Source organism: Octopus bimaculoides, chromosome 26 (genome assembly GCF_046866305.1).
Source record: "Octopus bimaculoides isolate indiv1 chromosome 26, ASM4686630v1, whole genome shotgun sequence".
NCBI classification, from domain to species: Eukaryota; Metazoa; Mollusca; class Cephalopoda; order Octopoda; family Octopodidae; genus Octopus; species Octopus bimaculoides.
In genome coordinates, this window is record NC_142953.1 from 16,926,036 (window position 1) to 16,949,294 (window position 23,259).

A 23,259-nucleotide genomic window follows, 5' to 3' on the forward strand; every position below is an offset into this window, starting at 1 on the left:
AGTCGGTAAAACTATACCCAAGGCACACAGGGCTGCGCTTGGAAGTGCAGTGAAAACACGTGATAAAAATAAGACTACTAAGGTCAACAAAGTTTTGGTTAACATCCTTGTATTCCTTGCTTCCACCCCACCCACACAGCACTCCCTCCTCACTTTCATTGCTTATATTTAATAACAGCAACATAGAGTCTCGTTATTAATTATGTTAAAAATGTTATTCAATGATAACAAGTGTGCCCAAACACTTGTTATTCACTGAGTCTGCTGAATGTAGCAGGTTCAATATCTCACACAGACATATTACTATTTACTTGAAACAATCACAATTGTCAACAATTGTTTTATGTTAAACTTGAAAGAATTTCTCTGTTGTTGTTGTTGCTGTTGCTGCTATTGTTATCACAATAATGTTTATTATATTTTGTTTGTTGTTGCTGTGATTGTTGTCTCTGCTGTCATCATCCAAAAGAGATGTCTAACAAGTATTTCTTTGTTTGTGATTGGTGACTGAAGCAGGAAAAGACAAAACAAAACACGGAAACTAAGTGGTGTAGGATAGACAAGGCTGGAAAGTTTGAAGTCAGATCCTTTCGTTTCTGGCAAAGCCTTTTGCCTCAGCGAAATATGTACGGAAGGTGCATGAAAGAGATTGATATATGGTTCAAGATGTATAAAGAAGAAAAGACAAAGACAGGTGAGGGGTCAACAAAGTCTTGTAGTTTGGGGCTCAGGGAAAATGGAAGAGTCTTTGACATTTTGAGCCTATGCTCTTCAGCAGAAAGGGACGAGGAAAGAAAATGGAGAGAGAAAAAAGGGTCTGGAAGAGTGAGAGAGAGACAGGCAGACAGATAAAAATATTGATCTCTAAGTAAATATTTATGAAATGTGAGTGAGAAAGTGGAGAGAGAGAATGAAAGAAAGAAACAAGTGGTGACCTATTGGTAAACTTCTGTGGAAGGTGAACAAAGAGAATGAGACACAAGTATTGACCTGTTAGTAAATTTCTGTGTGAAAGGTGAACAAGAGAGAGCGGCTCTTTACATTCTGAGCTCAAATCTTGTTAAGGCCAACGACTTTACCTTACATCTTTCTGGGCTCAGTAGAATAAAGTTCCAGCCAAAATATCCTACCTGTTTTGTGTTCAAACTGACCAGATCCAGCCTCTCATATCTACCCTACAATGTTTTGTATAGATAGCTAATCTAAATGTAACAGCATGTTGGCAAAATACGTTTAGAGAGGGGGAATAAAAACAAATGCTTGCAGTTTAACCCTTTGGCATTTAAACTGGCCACATCCAGCTCGAATATTCTGTTTTATGTTTAAAAACAGACCAAATCTGTCCTCTCAACACCTACCCAACAATATAGCTCTAAAAATAAACAATTGCAGCATTGAAACCTTGAAGCTACGAGATAATGCAGGATTAAATCAAAATAATATGAATATATAAGCATTATATTTGACAGAGTAATCTGGATGCTAAAGGGTTAAATGCTGCTGAGATCCATTTTGCTTTTCATGCTGTTGGCCTTGATTAAAAAACAAAAAAGAACCAGTGAAGTATTGGGGTTGATGAAATCCACTAACTTCTCCCCTCAGGATTGCTGGACTTGTGCCAAAATTAGAAAGAATTATGATTGATATTATATTATTATGGAGGTAGTGAGCTGGCAGAACCATTAGCGCATCAGAGAAAATGCTTTACAGCATTTCTTCCAGCTTTATGTTCTGAGTTCAAATTCCAGTAAGATCAATTTTGCCTTTCATCCTTTTGGGGTCGATAAAATAAGTACCAGTTGAACAGTAGGGTTGATGTAATTGACTTATTTCCTTCCCTAAAATTGCTGGCTTTGTGTCAAAATTTGAAGCCAGTATTGTTATGGTGGTGGTGAGCTGGCTGGCTGGGTGGTTAGCATGCTGGGCAGAATGCTTAGTGGCATTTGTTCTGGCTTCACCCTCTGAGTTCAAATTCCACTGAGGTCCGCTTTGCTTTTCATCCTTTTGAGGTAAAAAAAATAAGGACCAGTTGAGCACTGGGGTCAATGAAACTAACCCCCTCCCCAACAATTTCAGACCTTGTGCTTATAATAGAAAGGATTATTATTATGTTGGCCACATGGAGAGGATGGATGAGGAGCGGGTGGTAAGGAGGGTGATGAAGGCAGAAGTGGTAGGCAGCAGAACTCGGTTTGTGTGGATGGATGGACGGAGTGAGGAAAGCTTTGGTGGTCAGAGGTGTTGGAGTGAGAGAAGCAAAAGAGTTTGTTAATGATAGGAAATCTTGGAGAGTGCTTGTGGACAAATGAGTGAATTTGATGTTGCTCAAAGGGGTATGGAACCAGCATGATGCAGTGGGGTTAAACCGGCCCCACTGCTGATATTAGGGGTTGCATTCTATGCCTGGGGCTCGTTTCTTTGAGCTAGGAAATGAATGGAATGCCTGGGGTGTGTCTTGTGGCTACCCCCTCCTAAAAAAAATGCTGAATAGGCCTGAGTATATATATATATATAATAATAATAATAATAATAATAATAATAATAATAATAATTATTATTATTATTATTATTATTATTATTTAGTAGTGGAGGGGAGTTATGTCCCCACACCAAACTGACACCTCTGACATAAAGTACCATTTATGTACTGGGTCATGCAGTCTTTGCCGCCACAACCTTGTACAATAATGTCGCAATTAGAGGAACATCAAATAAAGTATCTTGTGGTATTTAGTTAATGACATGGATTTAATCAACTAAACCCTTCTCTCTTTCAGCCTGTCGTTAATATTAGGAATACTATTATTAGAAATGGTATTAATTAGTGCTGTTGGTGGTGTTATTTGCTGAAAGTATTTCTACAGTAACTACTTTGTTTCTGCCTATAAACACACTGACTACTGTGTGTGTGTGTGTGTGTGTGTGTGTGCCTGCCTGCCTATCTGATCTATCTATCTATATATGTATATATATCTGATATATATATATATATATATATAATGTCAGTGTGTGTTATTAGCAATTTTCTTTGTTCAATGGTATTTCCATTCAGTCTCTCTCTAAGTCATTCCTCTCTCATAAACAGTAACTTTTTCTATGGACTTCACCACACTTCCTGTTTTCTGGCTAACCTTTGTGTGTACATATGCATAGTTGTGTATGTCAGTGTATGTACAAGCATGTGTTTTGTAATTAGAACAGTCTTTTATTTGTCTGTTTAACCAACCGATTGGTACACTGACAATGCCAGCTTTAGTCACTTTTAACAGTTCCTCTCTGAGGATGGCTACAAGCATAATGGAATTCTAGGTTTTTTTGTTTTGTTCTTTTCCTTTTTTAGCAGAGACATGGCCCCTGATGCAGGTAGAGTCTAGACTGCTAAAAAATTTGAAATAGTGAAGTTTATGAAACTAAATACAAAAAAGTAATATTTACAATCCTGGAGATATTTCCATCAAGTTTAATAGTGATTTCTCTATAATAAATGCTCAACATTTTTTAACAGCCACTTTTCCAGTTTTTTTTTTTCATTTAAAATCAGGTATAAAATAGTGCAACTTATACATGAGTAAATATGATGTGTGTCTGTGTTTGTTTGCATTTTCACTTCTCCAAAAATTGCTGAGTTGCAAGCAGTGAAGTTCTTATCATTTCTCCTGTCAACAAATTATCTGCTAGCTTTGTGTCTTTGAAGGTGTGTAGAATAAGAGTTCCCTTACTTGGAAAACAGGTAAGGGTTAGCGACAAGAAGAATGTCCTGTTGTAAAACAATACTGCCGCAATAGTATGTCCTTCCAGCCCATGCTTGCATGAAAAAAAATGGAAAAAACCAGATGAATTTGTATAAATGAAGTTATTGTTGTCATTCAGTTTATAAAACGGATTTTTTGTTTTATTTTTCTTCTGCAGACCAAGAAAAAGATTGAAAGCATTAAAACAATTCTGGATTCCAAAAACATTGAATTTACTGAAATTGACATTTCCAAGGATGTGGAGGATAAAAACAAGATGCGTTCATTGTGTGGCAATGAAACAGCCCTCCCGCCACAGTTGTTCAATGAAGACGAATATTTAGGGGTGAGTTGACTGTTGTTTTCTTTTGAGTTTTTGTTGTTGTTTAGCTCCCATTTTTGTCCTGATCCATCAGCCCCCCCTTTTTTTTTTACCTCCCATGTAATCTCCCACTTCAGCTCTAACCCCATGTGAAGTCTTTTAACTCTACCCTCATCCTTCTGGTTCACCTTTTTATTCATCAGTCAATGATATTGCAGAGACAATAACTTCACCACCTCTGCTGTACCTGAGCTGTTTCCAGCAGCAAGTGCCTGGCTCCAAGTACACTTACAACCTCTCCACTTGTGGATATGTCACAAAGAAAAGTTTAATACATTTGCAGCATCCATGGAGCAGCAGGGAATGCCAGATATTGGTTAAATATAACCATGCATATCTGTGTGAGGGTCCCCCCCTCTCTCTCTGTATTTTCTGTAGGGGTTTACTCCCTTAACCTTCTTTAAACACTCATTCCCGACAAGGTAGCTGGGGGTTTATCAAATTATTGGGCTTGGTTTGTGTAGAGCCAGCCCTACTTTCTCATCCTTCAAACTTGTATTGGTCTGATGCAACAAATACCACAAGCTCAGTAGTTATCAAGACGCAGGATTTGTCTGGAGTTATCTTCTCTTAGATGAGGGGCTAAAGATATGAAGAACCTCATTTGGCATGGGTCCTTTGGGGTGTCTATGACTGGCATTCTTCTGGAAGCAATTCCATGACATGTTAATTAATGCATAGCTATGACCCTGAGAGGTGCTACTTCTCCAGGTTAGAGTAAACCTGAGTAAAATAGTGCTGAAGAAGTGGTTCCATACTACTCAAAACTCCAGAACTCCTGAACCAATGCAGCTTAACCCCTTAGCACCCAGATTATTCTCTCAAATATAACACATATTCATTCACAATAAATATGAATTAATCATGCATTAATCTTGTAGCTTTGAGATTTCAGTGATGTGAATGTTTGTTTTGATTAATGTTGTTAGGTAGGTGTGAGAAGCCAGATCTGGTCAGTTTGAACATAAAGCAGATAGAAGATTTTGTGCTGGATATGGCTGGTTTAAAGCCATACCTTGAACCTCAGCCGTATGCCCCATGTAAAGTTCCCCAGTCCATCCCTTTACTACATTGGAAGTTGATCGTGCACCAGTGAGGAAACCTTAGTAGGAAATAATAGCCAAATCTTCCTTAAAATACAACATATTGTCATAAATAAATAAAGAACACTTTGGATTATGTAGCCCTAAATACTCATAAACAGATAGGATGGTCATGGCTAGAATGATCAGAGTTCACCTGGGGCTAAACAGTGACAAGATATTTTGTTAAATGAAAGCATTTTAGACATACCAGGTGTCTTGTTCTGTAGAGGCCCTCCCTAGATAGGCCAGTATATGGTAGTTTATTGTATATGAGGTATTCTGTGATAGTCTAGTCATGTTTATCCTTTACAGTGGAGGAGAACAAGGTGGACTTGACCAGAGCACAACAGATGCTGGTTTTTCTGCACCTGTTGCTGGTGGTGATGCAAATGTTGAGGACAGTATTTTGTGATGAATGAGGTTGTTGATGTTGCAGTTTTTTTTTTCTGTGTATATGCATTCTTTTTTTAATAAGGTTTGTCTAGATTGAATGAGAGAGATGGTGTAATTGTTATGTAGCCTGGGTCAACTGTGAGAAGATGTGAATGTGTTTTGTGGAGAAAGAGAGAGAGAGAGTTGTGAAAAGACATGGGTGTGTTTGTAAAGAGAGACTCTACTGAGTTTGAGAAAACACATTTATCCTTGCAAAAAGAGAGAGAGAGAGAGAGAGACAGCTTTCAATAGACTTGAGTATGTTTGTAACAAGTTAGATTACACTGTCTTTCCTTCATGGAATGTGAAATATTTGCACAGCAATTAAACACCTCTCTTACTTCACCATCCCTCCTCATCACCTCACCTTGACCTTTCAATCTCTCATTACTGACTTCTTGTCTTCTCTTTGTAATCATTAACACTTACTACTTCCTATCTGTCATACATCAATGTGTACCTTCATATTGATGTGTACTATATCATACATTCATGTGTACTATGTAAGATCATTGTGTACTGTGTCACATTGATGTGTACCATGTCATACACAGATGCATACTGTCAGGTGTGGATGTCATCATTTTATGCCTGTTTTTCCTTGATGGCCTGGGTGAGGCCGGTTTCACATCATGTTGCTGCTGCCTTTGTGAAGTTCAGCAGTCTAAGATCCAAACCTCACCAATGCTTCCTGCATCTTCACCCTTTCACCAATTCCACTTACATCATGTGATTTGTTTCCGTCCAATCATCTGCTTTTATATACATCACTTTCCCTTTCATCTGATTCCTCTGATGTCTATTTTATCTCTTTCCACTCATTTCTGTTCCATCATGCATGGCTGTGTGTTTAAGAAGTTTGCTTCCCACCTCAGTTCTAATTTCAGTCCTACATGGCACTTAAAGCAAGTATCTTCTACTATAAACCCAGGCCACCCACAGCTTTATAAGTGGATTTCGTTCATGGAAACTGAAAGAAACCATCTTGTGTGTGTGTATGTATATATATTAAAATTATAAATAAGGGTATCTAAGAGATACAAAGCCAGAAGCCCAGGGTCTGGGATTATCCAATTTTTACTAGTTTGTCTTTTGTCTTTTCACCTTGTGCTGTATTGAATACTTGATGTGGTTTTAGAGTCAGGTTTTGACTGCTTTTTCAATTATTCATAATTTTGATGATTATTATAACCTGTAAGGTTTTTTTCTTCTTCCCATGCTGCCACTAGATTTCATAGCTATTTAAAATAACAATCTAGTGGCTGTGTGGTAAGTAACTTGCTTACCAACCACATGGTTCCGGGTTCAGTCCCACTGCGTGACACCTTGAGCAAGTGTCTTCTACTATAGCCTCGGGCCGACCAAAGCCTTGTGAGTGGATTTGTTAGATGGAAAGTGAAAGAAGCCCGTTGTATATATGCATATATATATATATATATGTGTGTCTGTGTTTGTCCCCCCAACATCGCTTGACAACCAATGCTGGTGTGTTTACGTCCCCATAACTTAGCAGTTCGGCAAAAGAGACTGATGGAATAAGTACTAGGCTTACAAAGAATAAGTCCGGGGGTTGATTTGCTCGACTAAAAGGCGGTGCTCCAGCATGGCTGCAGTCAAATGACTGAAACAAGTAAAAGAGTTATTTATATATATATTACAATGTATGTAAACAGCCAAAGTTTACTTTTTTAGAAGCATTGAGATGTTTTGAAATATACAGACATGGAAATATTTTACTTTCAAATGCATAATAATAATGCTGAATAGCATGAATAGGATAGAACATCCTTATATTGTAGAAAAACTTGTTAGCAACCAGCCAGGAGTCTCATGGCTGGTTGCTAACAAATTTTTCTGCAATATAAGCATGTTCTATCCTATGTAGGTAGTGGGTAGCGATTTTCTTCACTACTTCAGGGAGTGACAACCCTGCCTGACATGAGTCCCGGGTTCAGCTGGCTCCGGCTGACAGTACCCGGTATGGGCCCCTATCTAGGGTTACAGAAAAGAGACAGCCTTCAAAGAAATTCAAAGTGGAGCCTCATAAGTGGTTTAGTGTTCGACTCAACACTCTTCCGGCAGCTCCTGCAACCAAGCTGGTGCCAAACGTAATGCTCTGCACTCCTTTGGACTACGTCAGCAAGGTCAAGAGAGGAATCCTGATGATTGGGCTACCCAGGATTTTCTTACATCTAGCGCAGTCCTGCGCAAAGCGGCAGAGGACACTTCAGGACTGGTGTAAAAAGTGGCGGACATGAAATGTAAAATCCAGACTGGATTATTTTATGTGCAACTGCATTGTCTCCCAAGACAAAAAGATGCCAACAAACAAATCCTATTTATGCTATTCAGCATTATCATTATTATGCGTTTGAGAGTAAAATATTTCCATATCTTATATATATATATATATATATATATATATATATATATATATATATATATATATATATATATATAGTTGAAATTTATAGAAAAACAAAAGATGAAGACAGGTGTATGAACAACAAGCAAGTGTATTAGTTTGATGCTCGGGAAAGTGAAAAGCTCTTTTATGTTTCGAGCCTACGCGCTTCAACAGAAAGGAATAAGAGGAAATAAACAGGGAGAGAATGAAATATATATATATATATATATATATATATATATATATATATATACATATATATACTCTTACTTTTACAAGGCCTTCCTTGAAGAATTATAGTTCATTGAATTGGGCTCCAATACTTTTTTTTAAAGCCTAGTTTTTGTTGTATCTGTTTTTTCTTTTTTTTGCTGAATTGCTAAGTTATGGAGGATAAAAAGCTGCCAACACTGATTGTCAGGTGGTGCTGGTGCTGGACAAAAACACACACATGACAGGGTTCATTCAGTTTCCATCTATCAAATCTGCTGAAAAGGCTTTGGTTGCTCAAGGCTATAGTAGAAGGCACTTGCTCAAGGTGCCATGCAGTGGGACTGAACCCAGAACCATGTAGTTGGGAAGTGCTCAGTCACACCTGCATCTATTTTGTATATAAAGCATGTGTGTGAGTGTGTGTTTGCTGAAGTTTCCTTGTTTTGACACCAGAATTGTAAATGAGTGTCCCTGTCATACATGCAGTGTCATTCATTTCTAATATTCTGCAAAAGCATGTTTGGCAATGGGGAAATGTTACACTTCATTTGGAAACGGGTGAGGGTTGGCAACAGGAAGAATATCTGGTCATAGAAAATCAGACTCAGTAAACACCGTCTGACTCATGTAAGCATTCAAGAATAAGCCACATGATGATGGTGGATCAAATTAATGTAAACGCAGTATAGGTGTGTATATAAATCATCATCATTGTTTTAACATCCACCTCTCCATGTTTGAATGGGTTGGGCAGAGTTTGTTGAGACAGATTTTCAAAGACTGGGTGCCTTTCCTGTTGCCAACCTTCATGTTTCCAAGGGAGGTAATCTTTTCCCATGGCGAGACATGATTTCAAACAAAACTGGGAATGAAGGATGCCATTTGCATGACGGTGTCATTTGTTTACAGCAAGGAGACATTAAAACACGCACGTATGCATGCGCACACACGCACACGCACACACACTAAACGAGAAGCTTCTTTCCACTTCTGTCTACCAAATCCATTCACAAGGCTTTCGTTAGCCCAGGGTTATAGTAGAAGACAATTGCCCAAGGTGCCACACAGTGGGATTGAACATGAAGCCATGTGGTTGAGAAGCAAAAGTTTTTACCAATGCATCCATACCAGCACCTATGAATAAATAAAATAAAGAAATCTTTCTCTCTAAAGATTAACTGATAATTTTCTAATGAAATAGTTTTTAATCTTTTTTCCTTCCTCTCCGTTGCAGGATTACGACCTGTTTTATGAGGCTGTTGAGGCCCAAGATATAAAGAAATTTCTGAAACTTGAATGAAACATTGGTGTAAGTATATTACTATCACTACTCCTCTCACCAACACCACCACTACTTTTACTACTACTACTACTACTACTACTATTACGTCTTACCAGTGTTGGGAGAGTGATTATGACAGGGAATTGTCTCCTCTTTTGACTAACTTACATAAAAAAGACTTTTTTTGAAACACTCTTCTCGCTGCCTCCCTCTACAGCACATTATTTAGCCCCAGGTCAGCCCCTAGGCGTTCCTGACACGACCATCCCATCTTTTTATCAGACTACATTACCCAGTGTACCCTTTCCATATTTCAGACGATAGGGTGTGATTTGAGGAAGATTTGGTTGTTATTTCTAGCTGGTTGGGTGGCCAAATAAAAGTTGCTCCACTGGCTTTCACAACTCTTTAAGCAGTGTGAGTGTGTAGCCATGTGTTCCCACATTGTTTGCATTTTATTGAAACCCAGTCTCTCTAGGACTACATTATCCATGTGTGTGTGTTCCTTATTTAGATGGTTGGGTGCAGTTTGAGATTTGACTGCTATTTCTAGCAGGTCAAGTATTTACACATGCCTCTCTTGACAAAGCACCACAGACAGTGTGGTATGGTGAAAGTAAAGGTGGTACTATAGACATTGAGTTAAAAATAGTTGTCCCATGGATATCAAGGTACATGAGGCACCACATTGAGGAAAGTGTAGAGGTGGTACCATAGTCATGGAGGTGAATGTAGAGGCATTAAAGCTGAGAATAAGTCTAGAAGTGGCACCACTGTATTTAAAGTAAATGTAGAGGTACCTCAGTTGAGGTAAATATGAAAGATGGTACTGCAATCTTGAAAGTAAATGTAGAGAGGAGGTACTACAGTGATGGAAAAATCTAGAGGTGGTACTACAATTGAGGTAGAAAGAGATTGATCAATAGTTCAGTCAATGAAGTAAATTAATTGGAGGTACCAGTCAGAAGGTGCATAACCTAGTGGTTAGGATGTTGTACTTATGATTGCAAGATTGTGGTTTCAATTCTCAGATCGGGCACTGTGTTGTGTTTTTAAGCAAAACACTTCATTTCACGTTGTTGTGGTCCACTCAGCTGTTAACGAGTAACACCTGCAACAGATGGAGGTTCCGTTCAGAGAAAATGTTGTGATCTCAGTCACGTATGCATCATGGAAACTCGGTAACTGGTCCTTTGAGTCCCAGGTCTTGAGATAGTAATGTCCAGGAGGTTTGATGATGATGGTTCTGCGATTGAGACATGTCCAATCCACTTCCAGCATCTGTGTCTTTCGTCACTGGGTTCTGTTGATGCCTGCTGTTGTCTGGTGGCAGCCTGCAGGGGAAGAACAGCAGGGTGCCCTAAAACCACATGGCGAAGGACCATTGACAAAGAAAGGAGACAGGATGGGTGGAGAAACTAGAATGAGACCAGAACAGTGGCAGAAAACGGAGCTCATTGGGGAGATTGTGCTGCATCTGGCATGGGCAGAACTAACTACCCCCAGTCATTGAGGTGAATTTATGGGAGGTACTACAGTCAATACAGTAAATTCAAGCTATGGTTATTTCTAGTGACAAAACCATATCTGTGGTTAGCAAAGCCAACTCCACGTCTGATGTTGTAAATATTTGCATATCTGTCACACCCACATATTAGTAGTAGAGTTGAGGGAGACAATGGAGACTGGATTAAACCAGACTGTACCAGTTTGGTAGGGAAACTAGTTTTCTTTGCTCTCATCATCTTTGCTTTGTTTCAGATTTTCTCTTCTAAAAATAATTGTACTGAAATAATTAAAATATTTGTTATTCAATCTTTGTATACCACAACTATTGTCATAATGCTACAAAACTGTCTTATAATGTTTGCGATCTACATTATAGTCATTCATAATGTTCACTATAGGCTCCAGCATGGCTGTGTGGTTAAGAAGCTTGCTTTGCAACCAGAAGGAAACTGTGTTGAAGCCCTATTCCAACCTCATTGTTTTGGGTTCAGTCTCACTGTGTGGCACCTTCAGCAAGTGTCTTCTACTATAGCCTCAGGCTGACCAAAGCCTTGTGAGTAGATTTGGTAGATGGAGACAGAAAGAAGCCTGTCATATATATGTGTGTTTTTGTGTTTGTCCCCCACCACCACTTGACAACTGGTGTTGGTGTGTTTACATCCTTGTAATTTAGCAGTTTGGCAAAAGTTTCTGATAGACTATGTATCGCACTTCAAAAAGGAAACAAAAAAGTACCGGGGTTGATTTGTTTGACTAAAAATTTTTCAAGGTGGTGCTCCAGCATGGCCATAGTGTAATGACTGAAAGGAGTAAAATGTAAGTGATATATCTACATGTATTGTAAAATGACTGATACTAATTTGGCTGCATGTTTTATGTCAGAGTACCTCTCTCTTAGAAGAGCTGCCTTTATCAGAAATAATCCTTTTGAGCACTGGGCCTCATGGAGACAAAGTGGGTGAGTTCCTTTCAAGTGTTGGGCCTTACAGAGGCAATGGCCAAGACCTTTCACATTAGGTCATGCTTGAGAAGACCCATCAAGCTGAGCAAAATTTCAGTTGTGGCAGATACCAGTGTCACACAAATGGCACCCTTGCTGGTGGCACGTAAAAGCACCCATTACCAACCAAGATGGCATGAATCAGCTGAGTTTTACCTGCTAGAAATAGCAACCCAAATGCTTTTAAATCAGATCTAAATGCTGGTTGTTTGAGAAGCAAGTTTTCAATCCTGCTATCATCCTGATACCAAAAAGATATATGTCTTTGTAGAGCAAATGTAGACCGAGATAGAAGGGTCCTGGACAGACACAGACAGACAGACAATTTCACATTTATTATTTTAGAAGTCTTATGGCAATGACTGCATGTCGTAAAAAAACATATCCATGCAAATGTAAGGGTGAAAGTAAATCACAATAACCAGGCTGAATCTGACAAGATGAGGCAATCATCATCATACTTACATATATGGAGGTGGGGATTGTGTCTGTTTGCCCCCATTCCAATGACTGCTGTTAGTTTGTTTATGTCCTCTTGGTGTTTCAGCAAAAAGAGGATGATAGAATAAGTACCGGACTTTAAAAACAGAAAGAAAACCTAAGTACTGGAAGTAGTTTGTTTGACTAAGAAAACACCCCTTTAAGCTGGTGCTCCAGTCTGATCACTGAAGCCATAAAAGATACAATAAATTTCCCTGTCAGCTTCCCACTCATCCACACTTGACACCACAAAACTATTTGACCTTTTTCGTATCCGTTTGCTCCAGACTGCTTCTGGGTCGATGAAAACAAAGCTTCCTGTTTTAAAGTGATCTAAATTAAAAACTTCCTTCAGAATTTCATACTCTTTTACTCTTTAACTTGTTTCAGCCATTTGACTGCGGCCATGCTGGAGCACCGCCTTTTTTTTTTTAGTTGAAGAAAGCGACCCCAGGACTTATTCTTTGTAAGCCTAGTACTTGTTCTATCGGTCACTTTTGCCGAACCACTAAGTGACGGGGACGTAAACACACCAACATCGGTTGTCAAGTGATGTTGGGGGTCAAACAGACACACAAACATACACACATATATATATACATACGATGGGCTTCTTTCAGTTTCCGTCTACCAAATCCACTCACACGGCTTTGGTCAGCCCGAAGCTATAGTAGAAGACACTTGCCCAAGGTAAGGTGCCACGCAGTGGGACTGAACTTGGAACCATGCGGTTGGTAAGCAAGCTACTTACCACACAGCCTCTCCTGCGCCTGTTAATTTGTTCCAAACGTTGACAAAAGTTGTGTTACTAAATTCTTCATTATTATCAAAATTAAATCGAAACAGAGACAGTGTATTACAACAGAAATAGGGTAACTAAAGGGTTAAAGGGATCTAAACTAAAACCTTCCTTCAGAATTCCCTGATAATTTAGGTTCCAAACTTAAACTTGACAAAAGTTATTTTACTAAATTCATTATTTCCAAGATTAATTGAAACAAAGGCAATATACAGTCATCACTCGCCATATTGAGCCCTCAGGACATCACAGATTTTTCTGGCTAATATATGTAAATTTATATCAGAGACTCCTCAGTATAACGAGGTTTTCTGCGGCCGATAGGTATTTATATTTTTTTAGCTTTTAATTATTTCTGTGGTAAAATAAGCATTTTCACACCTAAAAATTAATAAATGAAAATAGAGTACAGTACTGCACTGTATGAGATATTAATTAAAATGTATTAAAAGAAAATACAGTGTACCGCAGATGAGTAAACAAAGAATCGTACATACTGTATGGAAAATGAAACTCGGGAGGAGACTGTGTGGGGTTGTTTTGCATTTATAATAAAATAAATAGATACAAATTATAAAAATAATAACAAGAAAAATCTACAGTACAGTACTGTTTCTACTTCATGGATTTTCATCCATTGCGGTGGGGGGTGGAAAGGAACATGCGCGATAGTCAAGGGATTACTGTATTATAACAGAAATATGGTAACTTACAGGTAAAATATGGTAACTAACAGGTAAAGTGTTCTAAATTTAGGTTCCAAACACCAGTTTAATATTGACAAAGTTATCAGCCAAATTCTTCATTAACTTCAGTGTTAATTGAAATATAGCAGTGAAAGGTTTAATCATGTTTTGAGAGATTTCAGTGAATCCAGGTGGTATTTGAACCTACTGTCCTTCCCTCCCTTTCTAGCTGTTGACTGACTCCACAAATTCTTCAGAGAACCAACACCTGAAATATAAGATGATGTCTCTCCCTCTATAATACGTATCTAATTGTTCCTCTCCAAAATAAAACCTGTTCATTTATTCTTTTTTTTTCAGCTTCCTGACATCATCAAACCTGCTGCTTCCAGTCACCTGATTCCATTACAAAGAAGAAAAAAAAACAAAAAAAACAGATGAATGAGGAATTAACGGATTCAGAAGTATTATAGGGGGATGGGAGGGGCAGGGGTGAGGAGGAGAAAGAAGAGTAGTAGGAGGAGGAGGATATGTAGCCAGTGTGGAAGGTATGATGACAGTTGAGGGTTAGGGGCATGTTTTTAGGGGTACCTGGCTGGTTTTAGTAGAGGTTACTATGACCCTGGTTTGGTGTAGGTAGGTGGGTGGGCATCTAGTCTTTGGGTTTTTTTTTTTATTTATTTTTCTTTTGAGCTTTGGGTGGCTGATTTTAGTGTGGGAACTTCCTGAATGTGTGTGTGTGTGTGTGTGTGTGTGTGAGAGAGAGAGAGAAAGAAAGGGAATGTTCTGGAAGTTTTGTAGAATGAGAGGGGTGGGGTACTGAAGTTTCTCTATACTGCTGCAGCTGAAAGTGTGGTGGGGGAGGAAGGGAAGCGAGGACAAACTGGTATCTGTCTGTTAGTCACTCACACACTTGCTCTTTTCTTTCTGTGTGACTATTTTAGAGTGAAGGTGATGTGGTAAACACCATCAGTGAGTGATTAGTGTCGCTGGCGACGATGGTGTTGGGTGTCATGTATGTATGTGTGCGTGGGGGGATAGAGGAAGGGTAAGTGACGTCATGAGCAATCATCATCATCATAATCCTCACAGCATTCCGTAGGAGGAGGAGGAGGGAGGGAGGGAGGGAGGCAGCATGGCATTGCATGATGATGGAAGAACAATTTTTAAGAGAGAAAGGGACTTTAAGAGTGGGGGGGGGGTTTAGATTATTACAGGTGAAAATGGCTAGATTTGGATATGGGGGTTTTTTTTGGGGGGGGGGAGGGAAAGGAACTTTTTTTTCCTTTTTTTCTTTATTTCTTCCTCTCAACACATCTGCCAGCTCTATAAGAATAAAAAGACGATATCTCCTCTGTATCTGTTTGTTGGCCAAGGTTTCGAACTCCTGTCATCTTTGCTTCGGCAGAAAACAAAATGCCTCCTTGCTGTACGCCATTGTTCAGTGTCTTTTGTTTTTGTTTTTTTTATTACCTTAATAACTTTCAGTCTATATAATCTTCTTGTTACACAGTATCATTTCACAGTGTGTACACCTGTGGTATATAAAACGTATGCAATCTCGATGATGTATATATATAATACAGGGTGTCCCAGAATCAACTATTTCAATGAAATCGGGCAATTTTTTTTAAAAACTGACAAAATTTTATGTTTATTACTTAATCATGATACCCAAACAAATAGATTTATAAATCTTCATTGAAACTTTTCAACATGTGCTTCTTCTGAATCCCTGCAAATTTCAAATCTATCCTTAACATTGCGAAACACATTTTGAAGCATTTCAGGAATTATCTCCTGCACTGCTGACTGAATGTGTTCTTTAAGTTCAGCTAAACTGTTGCTCCAGCCTGGGGGTGGGCATAGAGAAAATAATTGCAGCCAAATTGAAAAAAAAAGATGTTGTGGACCAATAAGTGAGACCCAACAGGAATGAAAATAAAATTATAAAAAAAATAAATTTATACACTTTTAACACATCAAACATGAAAAATAAAAATCAGTTTTTAAAAGAATTGTCTGATTTCACTAAAATAGTTAATTTTGGGATACCCTGTATACCACTGGTGTGTGTGTATATAGATATATATATATATATATGCGTGTGTTGGTGTAGTAGTATGTATGTATGCAAAATATCTATATACATATATTGACACACACATAATATGTATATATACACACATACACATGATATCGATAAACCAACAAGAGAAGAATGACAAAATTAAAAAAAAAAAATTGTATTGTAATAAAAATTGGAATATAAAATGGTTTTGTTGTTGTTGTTGTGTAGCCCAAGGTTGGCCATAATCCTGTAATCTCATAACACACAGGGAGATATGTTGAATGTATTGACTGTTGCATGTATATGAGCATGTTAGGGTGATGTGTGCGTGTGTTGAGGGTGTTCAAAAAGTCTCTCCACGGTGAATCTTTCCGTCCTGCGCATCACCATGGTGATACTTAAAGAGTTTTTCAGTGAACGGATTATTTCGAAGAAACTTTGGTCACCAAGATCACCTGATTTAACATCGCCAGATTTTTTTTCTAGGGAGCAAGTAAAGGATCAGTGTACAAGAATCGCCCGAAAACCATTAAATAATTACTGCGGAGAGACTTTTTGAACACCCTAAAGGAGACCACTAAGTGGACTGCTAATGTGCTAGAAGAAGATCACCGAATGGTTCACAAAGAACCATTCAGTGATCTTCTTCTAGCACATTAGCAGTCCACATAGTGGTCTCTTTTATGATTCTTTTAATGTGCTGGTTTCCTGGTATTAATTAATATCCAACTTTTTTACCCTACTATTTTAATTATAGAGAGAGAGAGAGAGGGGTTGTGTGTAAAGAGGGGAAAAAAAAAATTCCTTCTTCAATATTTTTTTAATTGAGAAAAAAAGAAACTAAAATGAAACCAAACATTTCAAAGATGTTTCTTTCAATGAAATTTCTGTAACCAAGTGTCTTGCTCAAGAGTTAAATACAACCACAGTATGCATTCATTACAGATGGATGTGTCTGCCTCGCTACTCCTTCCTACATTGATACAAGATCTTTGGCTGATGAGTGAGACTTGGTGATGTTCATGCATTTTTTTTTTAATCAATCTTCAACACTGGTCATTTTTATATATAACCCTGACCCCAAGTCAACCCTGATTCAAAGCATTCCTGTTAAGACCATCCTGGGTTTTAAGGAGGGGGGGAGTCCCCCAACTTTCTGACATATTGTAACCTGGACTACTTTATCTAATGTACCACTTCCTTTTTAAAAACAGCACGGTGTGTTTCGAGTGAGACTTGACTGTTGTTTCTAGCAAGTCAAGCCCTGATGTAGAAGGGTATGTATGCACCCTGGAGATTCCATTCAGTCTGTTATATGTTAACTTCGCTTGACAAAAATCAGCAGAAAGAATGGTTTCAAGTTTTGGCACAAGGGGAGGGGGTAAGTTGATTTACATGCACAACTGGTACCTATTTTATCGACCAAGAAAGGATGACGGGCAAAGTCAACCTTGGCAGCATTTGAACTGCAAATATTCAGAACAGCAACAAACACCACTAGGCATTTTGTCCAATGCAATAACAATTCTATGAGTTTGCTGCCTTAGAAAAAAAAAGTAACACAAAGCTGTCAAAGTTCAGATGATGTACCTCTTTTAGGTGAATAAAGAGAGTTGAGTGTCCTGACAAAGTCACAAAATACTAAGGAAATAGAGACCCCTGTTTTTTTTTTTTCTTCTTTTTTTAATAGTACCAGACATGTTAAGGACCATGCTGCAGCAGTGCGGTGTTGCCCAGTTCAAAATGTGTGTTTTGTTGTTTTATAATATGAAATCGTATTTTGGATTTATGTGGTGTGAACCCGTTTGAAAAATGGTGTGAATGAAGCAACATGGACATCTGGAAAGATGGGCTTATTTGACCAGCTAGGAAAGAGAGAGAATTAGGTGGTCAATGGTGGTCTGAGGAGAGAGACAGAGGTAGGTCAATGTTGATCCTGACTTCAAAAAAGGGGGTTACAAAGATACATCAATGTTAACCCAGATATTGAGGACAATGAAAATTGAGGGTCAGGTTAACATAGTATCTCAGTCAGGGTAAGGTCAGCAAATATCCTGAAACTCATAACAGGTGGGGATCAACAAAACTGAAAAGAGGAGTAGGGGGAAATTTTACCCCTAGGACCTACTGATAATGAAAACAATGAAAATTAAGGGACATGTTAACATCTTAGTTCAGTCAGGGAAAGTCAGCAAATATCCTGAAGTTGACAAGAGAGGGGTCAACAAATTTTACTCCTTGGACCCATGGTGTGAAAACAATGTTGGAATAAGATGAATGAAAACATATAAAACTAAATCATGTTGGAAAGTAAGAATGATGTTGATCGAAGATAAAAGATGGGAGTTTGGTGTTTTGCCCCATCAGCTGCCAACAAAATAAGAAACTCCAGTGGGTTGTAGTGGTGGTCAAGTGAAGCCCAATATGAGTCAGTCTGGAGCAACTTCAGTCACTGTTTGCCTTTCGGTACCAGAACCTAGCTCGGAAGTCATCACTACAGGTCAAGAAAGCTGGACCAGTTGGAGAATGGACGATAGTTCGTACAACATTGTTGTGACCTGAAATAGAGAAAAATTAAATTTTGAAATTGTTAGAAAAAGTCAGAATACTCTACATTGTTATTATTAAGGCAACAACCTGGCAGAATTGTTTGCATACCAGGTAAAATGCTGAGCGGCGTTTCCTCCATCTTTATGTTCTGAGTTCAAATTCCGCTAAGGTCAACTTTACCTTTCATCCTTTCGAGGTTGATAAAACAAGTACCAGTTATGCACTGGGGTCGATGTAATCGACTAGTCCCCTCCCACAAAGTTTCTGGTCTTGTGCCAATAGTAGAAACGATTATTATCAAGGCTGCAAGCTGGCAGAATCATTGGCACACCAGGTGAAATGCTGAGCAGAATTTCGTTCCTCTACATTCTGAGTTCAAATTCAACTGAGCTTGACTTTGCCATGGGGTCAATAAAATAAGTACCGGTTGAGCAATGGGGTTGATGTAATCAACTTACCCACCACCCCAAAATTTCTGGACTTGCACCAGAATTTGAAACCATTATTATTATTCCATCGCTACGCTTGGAGTTCAATTTCCACCAAGGTCAACTTTACCTTTCATCTATTAGGGGTCGATAAAATAAGTACCAGTTGAACACTGGTGTTGATGTAATTGACTCATCCCCTCCCCCAAAATTGCTGCCCTTCTGGCAAAATTTGAAACCACTATTACCTCCATCTTAGCAAAGGCAGAGGTATTGTTTTCAGTCGTATTTGTTTGTCTGTGAACAAGATATCTCAAGAACCACAGGATGGATTTGGATGAAACTTTCAGGGATGTTTGGCCTTGTGACTGGCACAAACTGATTAGATTTGGGGATTGATCCAGTTCTGGACAAAGATTCTGGATTATTTTTCTTGCTTTTTTTACTTAATTTTTGAGAGCAGTCAGGTTCATTTTTAGTATTCTCATTTGTGAGAGCAGTCAAGTTTATTTCAGATATTCTCATTTTAAGAATCATCTCTGGCTAATCGTTGAGAGGATATTGGTGTTGCCTTGGCAGAGGTTTATGTTCTCTGAGCGCTCTTGTTATTATTATTTAAAGTAGTGAGTTGGCAGAATCACTAATGCATCAGACAAAATGCTCAGTGGCATTTCATCCATTGTTATGTTCTAAGTTCAAATTCCACTGATGTTGACTTTGCCTTTTATCTTTCAGGGTTGACGTAATCAACTTGGCCAAATTTCAGGCCTTCTGCCTATAGTAGAAAGAATTGTTATTATTATTATTATTAAGGTGGTGAGCCAGCAGAATGATTAGCACACCGAGTGAAGGCATGTGGCTTAGTGGTTAGGCTGTTCGGTTCTCAGTTATAATATCATGAGTTCAATTCCTGGTGGCATGTTGTGTCCTTGAACAAGACGCTTTATTTCATGTGGCTCCAGTCCACTCAGCTCACAAAAATGATTAGTACCTGCATTTCAAAAGGGCCAGCTTTGTCATATTCTGTGTCACGCTGAATCTGCTTGTAAACTACATTAAGGGGTAGGCGTGTCTGTGGAATACTCAGCCACTTGCACATTAATTCCACGAGCAGGCTGTTCTATTGATTGGCTCAACTGGAACCCTCATCATGGTAACCAACAGAGTGCCAGTTAGCATGCCAGTGTTTCTTTCAGCTCTTTACATTTGAGTTCAAATCCTGCTGAGGCTGACTTTGCCTTTTATCCCCTTGAGATCAATAAACCATCAGTTAACCCATTAGTGCCCAATTTTTTTCATTTGATTTATTACCAAAAATCTTTTTTTATACAACTTTATCTCATACTAAATATATAAAAAAATTTTTATTACAATATTTGAAAGACACTCCACTCTTGATGACTAACTAAAGATAAAGATTGTTTGCCAACATAACATGGCAGTCCTGGTTTAGGACGAATGTTGCTGTAATTTAGCCCCAGGAGACATTGTTTCCAGCTGGCTATATGACACGATCTGTGTCCTTATATTTTCGAACAAGGGAATCTAGCACCCCCACTCAACTCAAAACAATATCTGTGTATCGCGATGTCTGGGTTATTTCCCTTGATCAATACAGAAACATATGGAGAACTTACTCAGGGATAACAAGACATTAATTCTTATCTAAGGATAACAATGCAACACCAATAGGGTCGACTTACCTAAAAATAACAACAATAAGGATCAACTTAGGCATGAACTAAGAATGACAAGGCATTATGATAACTACTTACCCAGGGAAAACAACACTAATAGGGTCAACTTACTCAGGGGTAACACGAGAAAAGATCAACTTAGGAATGAGCTAAGGATAACAAAACATGAATTGTGTCAAATTATTCAGGGATAACAACCAATAGCGTAACTGGGGGAAGGAAGGGGAGGGGGCATGTGCCGGGGGGGGACACAGAATTGCAATTGTAAAGATGGATGTCCAGCATATCATTTTATGCTGTTATTGGACGTTGTTCAGCAAGTTGAAGTTAATCCTTTCTTATTTGTGGACATTGATGTTGCAAGACCTCATGCATAACCTTGCTCTTCTGAGCATTGAAAGTGAAGGAGTGGCTGTGTGGGAAGTAGCTTGCTTACCAACCACATAGTTCCGGGTTCAGTCCCACTGCGTGGCACCTTGGGCAAGAGTCTTCTACTATAGCCTTGGGCTGACCAAAGCCTTGTGAGTGGATTTGGTAGATGGAAACTGAAAGAAGCCCATTGTGTGTGTGTGTGTGTGTATATATGTGCATGTGTGTTTGTGCTTGTCCTCCCAACATTGCTTGACAAGAAATGCTGGTGTGTTTAAGTCCCTGTAACTTAGCAGTTGGGCAAAAGAGGTTGATAGAATAAGTACTAGACTTACAAATAATAAATCCTGGGGTTGATTTACTAGCCTAAAGGCAGTGCTCCAGCATGGCCACAGTCAAATGACTGAATCAAGTAAAAGATCAATTCGCCTCATCAAAAGCAAGAAAGATACTTTAAACTACTGCATCTTTTTTTAATCATTACTTTTAACCATTAGGTGTTTTTTTTAATGTTTCAAGGAAGCTGGTGCATTAAACGGTTAAAATAAGGTTTCGTAAAAGTAAACATTAAAAAAATATATTTTGAATGAGAGGCTGTACCAAACTGGCAGGTAAATGAACCCTGTAAGGTATTTATTCCTAAAAAATTGCATTAAAATATTAATAACTATATAAGCACTATATAATATCATGGATTTTGTAATGGAGGGAGTGGGGTGCATTTTTGTGGCTTGCCCCAGGCATGGTTTACCCTAGCTACACCACTGATAACAACACAACACTAATATGATAAACTTACCTAGTGGTAACAAGAATAAGCAAGAACAGGCATGAACTAGGGATAACAAGACATTGTGTTAACTTACCCAGGGATAACAACATTAAACTAATAAAGGTCAACTTAGAAATGAATTGGAGATAACATGACATTGCGTTAACTTATCCAGGGGTAACACGAATAAGGGTCAACTTAAGAATGAACTAGGGATAACAAGACATCAAAAGGCCAACTTACCTAGAGATAACAAGCGTTGCCGCTCAGCATTACGCGAGTCCCAACAACACAAACTGGTTGTTTTTTCATCTGGGAATAACACTGAAAGAGAAACAATAGTGTAGTATAAGATATAAACTAGAGGTGATGGTAGTGAACGAGCATGGCCTACTAGTTTAAGGTGTTTCACTCACAACCATGATGCCACGGGTTCAATTCCAGGACCAGGTAGAGCATTGGGAGCTCCTTGAACAAAGCATTTAATATCACATTGATCCAGTGTATTCGTTTGCAAACATGTACCGACCAAGTACAGCTCTCTGTTTCTTTCTCTCTCTGCCTCCAACTGTCACACTTTGGATATATTGTCAGGTCAATAAGCAGGAGAGCCAAAACGGTTTCTGTGTATGTTTGCGACTATATAGGCACCTAAAACAATTTCTAAAACCATGGCACATGTTATCAGTCATACTCGTTTACAGGTGATGGCTGACTCTTTAACCCTTTTAACATTCAGGTTACTTTGTCAAATGTGATGCTTATTTATTCACATTGTTTTGAATTAATCCTGTATTATCTTGTAGCTTTGAGATTTTGATAAAGTGATTGTGAGAGACCAGATCTGGCTGGTCTGAACATAAGATGGGTAGAATATGCCTAGTTTAACCCTTTTAGCATCTAGACTATTCTGTCAAATGCCATCCTTATTTATTCACATTGTTTTGAATTAATCAGGCAGCATCTTGTAGCTTCAAGATTTCGATAAGGCAATTATTTTTAGAATGACACTGTAGGGTAGGTCTTGAGATGCCATATTTAGTCGGTTTTAACATAAAATAGGTAGGACATTTGGACTAGATATGCCTGGTTTAAATGCTACTCTTTTACTTGTTTCAGTCATTTGACTGTGGCCATGCTGGAGCACCGCCTTTATAGTCAAGCAAATCGACCCCAGAGCATATTCTTTGTAAGCCTAGTACTTATTTTATTGGCTTCTTTTGCCGAACCGCTAAGTTACGGGGACGTAAACACACCAGCATCAGTTGTCAAGCAATGCTGGGGGGACAAACAGACACACAAACATATACATATACAACGGGCATTTCCAGTTTCAGTCTACCAAATCCACTCACAAGGCTTTGGT

General features: G+C 38.6%; 2 protein-coding genes across 6 annotated transcripts in view; one reads left to right on the forward strand and one right to left on the reverse strand.

The window, feature by feature from the left end:
- LOC106882359 (SH3 domain-binding glutamic acid-rich-like protein 3) overlaps positions 1 to 16,280 on the forward strand; it is a 39,165-nt gene extending 22,885 nt beyond the window's left edge. Inside the window, exons 2-4 of the mRNA XM_014933013.3 lie at positions 3,910 to 4,077; positions 9,485 to 9,559; positions 14,367 to 16,280. Coding sequence (XP_014788499.1) covers positions 3,910 to 4,077; positions 9,485 to 9,550 — 234 coding nt within the window. The 3' untranslated portion in view covers positions 9,551 to 9,559; positions 14,367 to 16,280. The remainder of the gene's footprint in view (positions 1 to 3,909; positions 4,078 to 9,484; positions 9,560 to 14,366) is intronic.
- LOC106882355 (cleavage stimulation factor subunit 1) overlaps positions 15,264 to 23,259 on the reverse strand; it is a 60,648-nt gene continuing 52,652 nt past the window's right edge. For 3 of the 5 annotated variants that reach the window (XM_052977016.2, XM_089342859.1, XM_089342860.1), the window contains 2 exons: positions 22,137 to 22,217; positions 16,245 to 18,635 (listed from right to left, as the gene is read on the reverse strand). In XM_052977016.2, the coding sequence (XP_052832976.2) occupies positions 18,523 to 18,635; positions 22,137 to 22,217 (194 nt within the window). In that variant the 3' untranslated portion in view covers positions 16,245 to 18,522. Of the gene's footprint in view, positions 18,636 to 22,136; positions 22,218 to 23,259 lie in introns of all 5 variants that reach the window. The other 2 variants (XM_014933009.3, XM_014933008.3) reach the window with 1 other exon arrangement.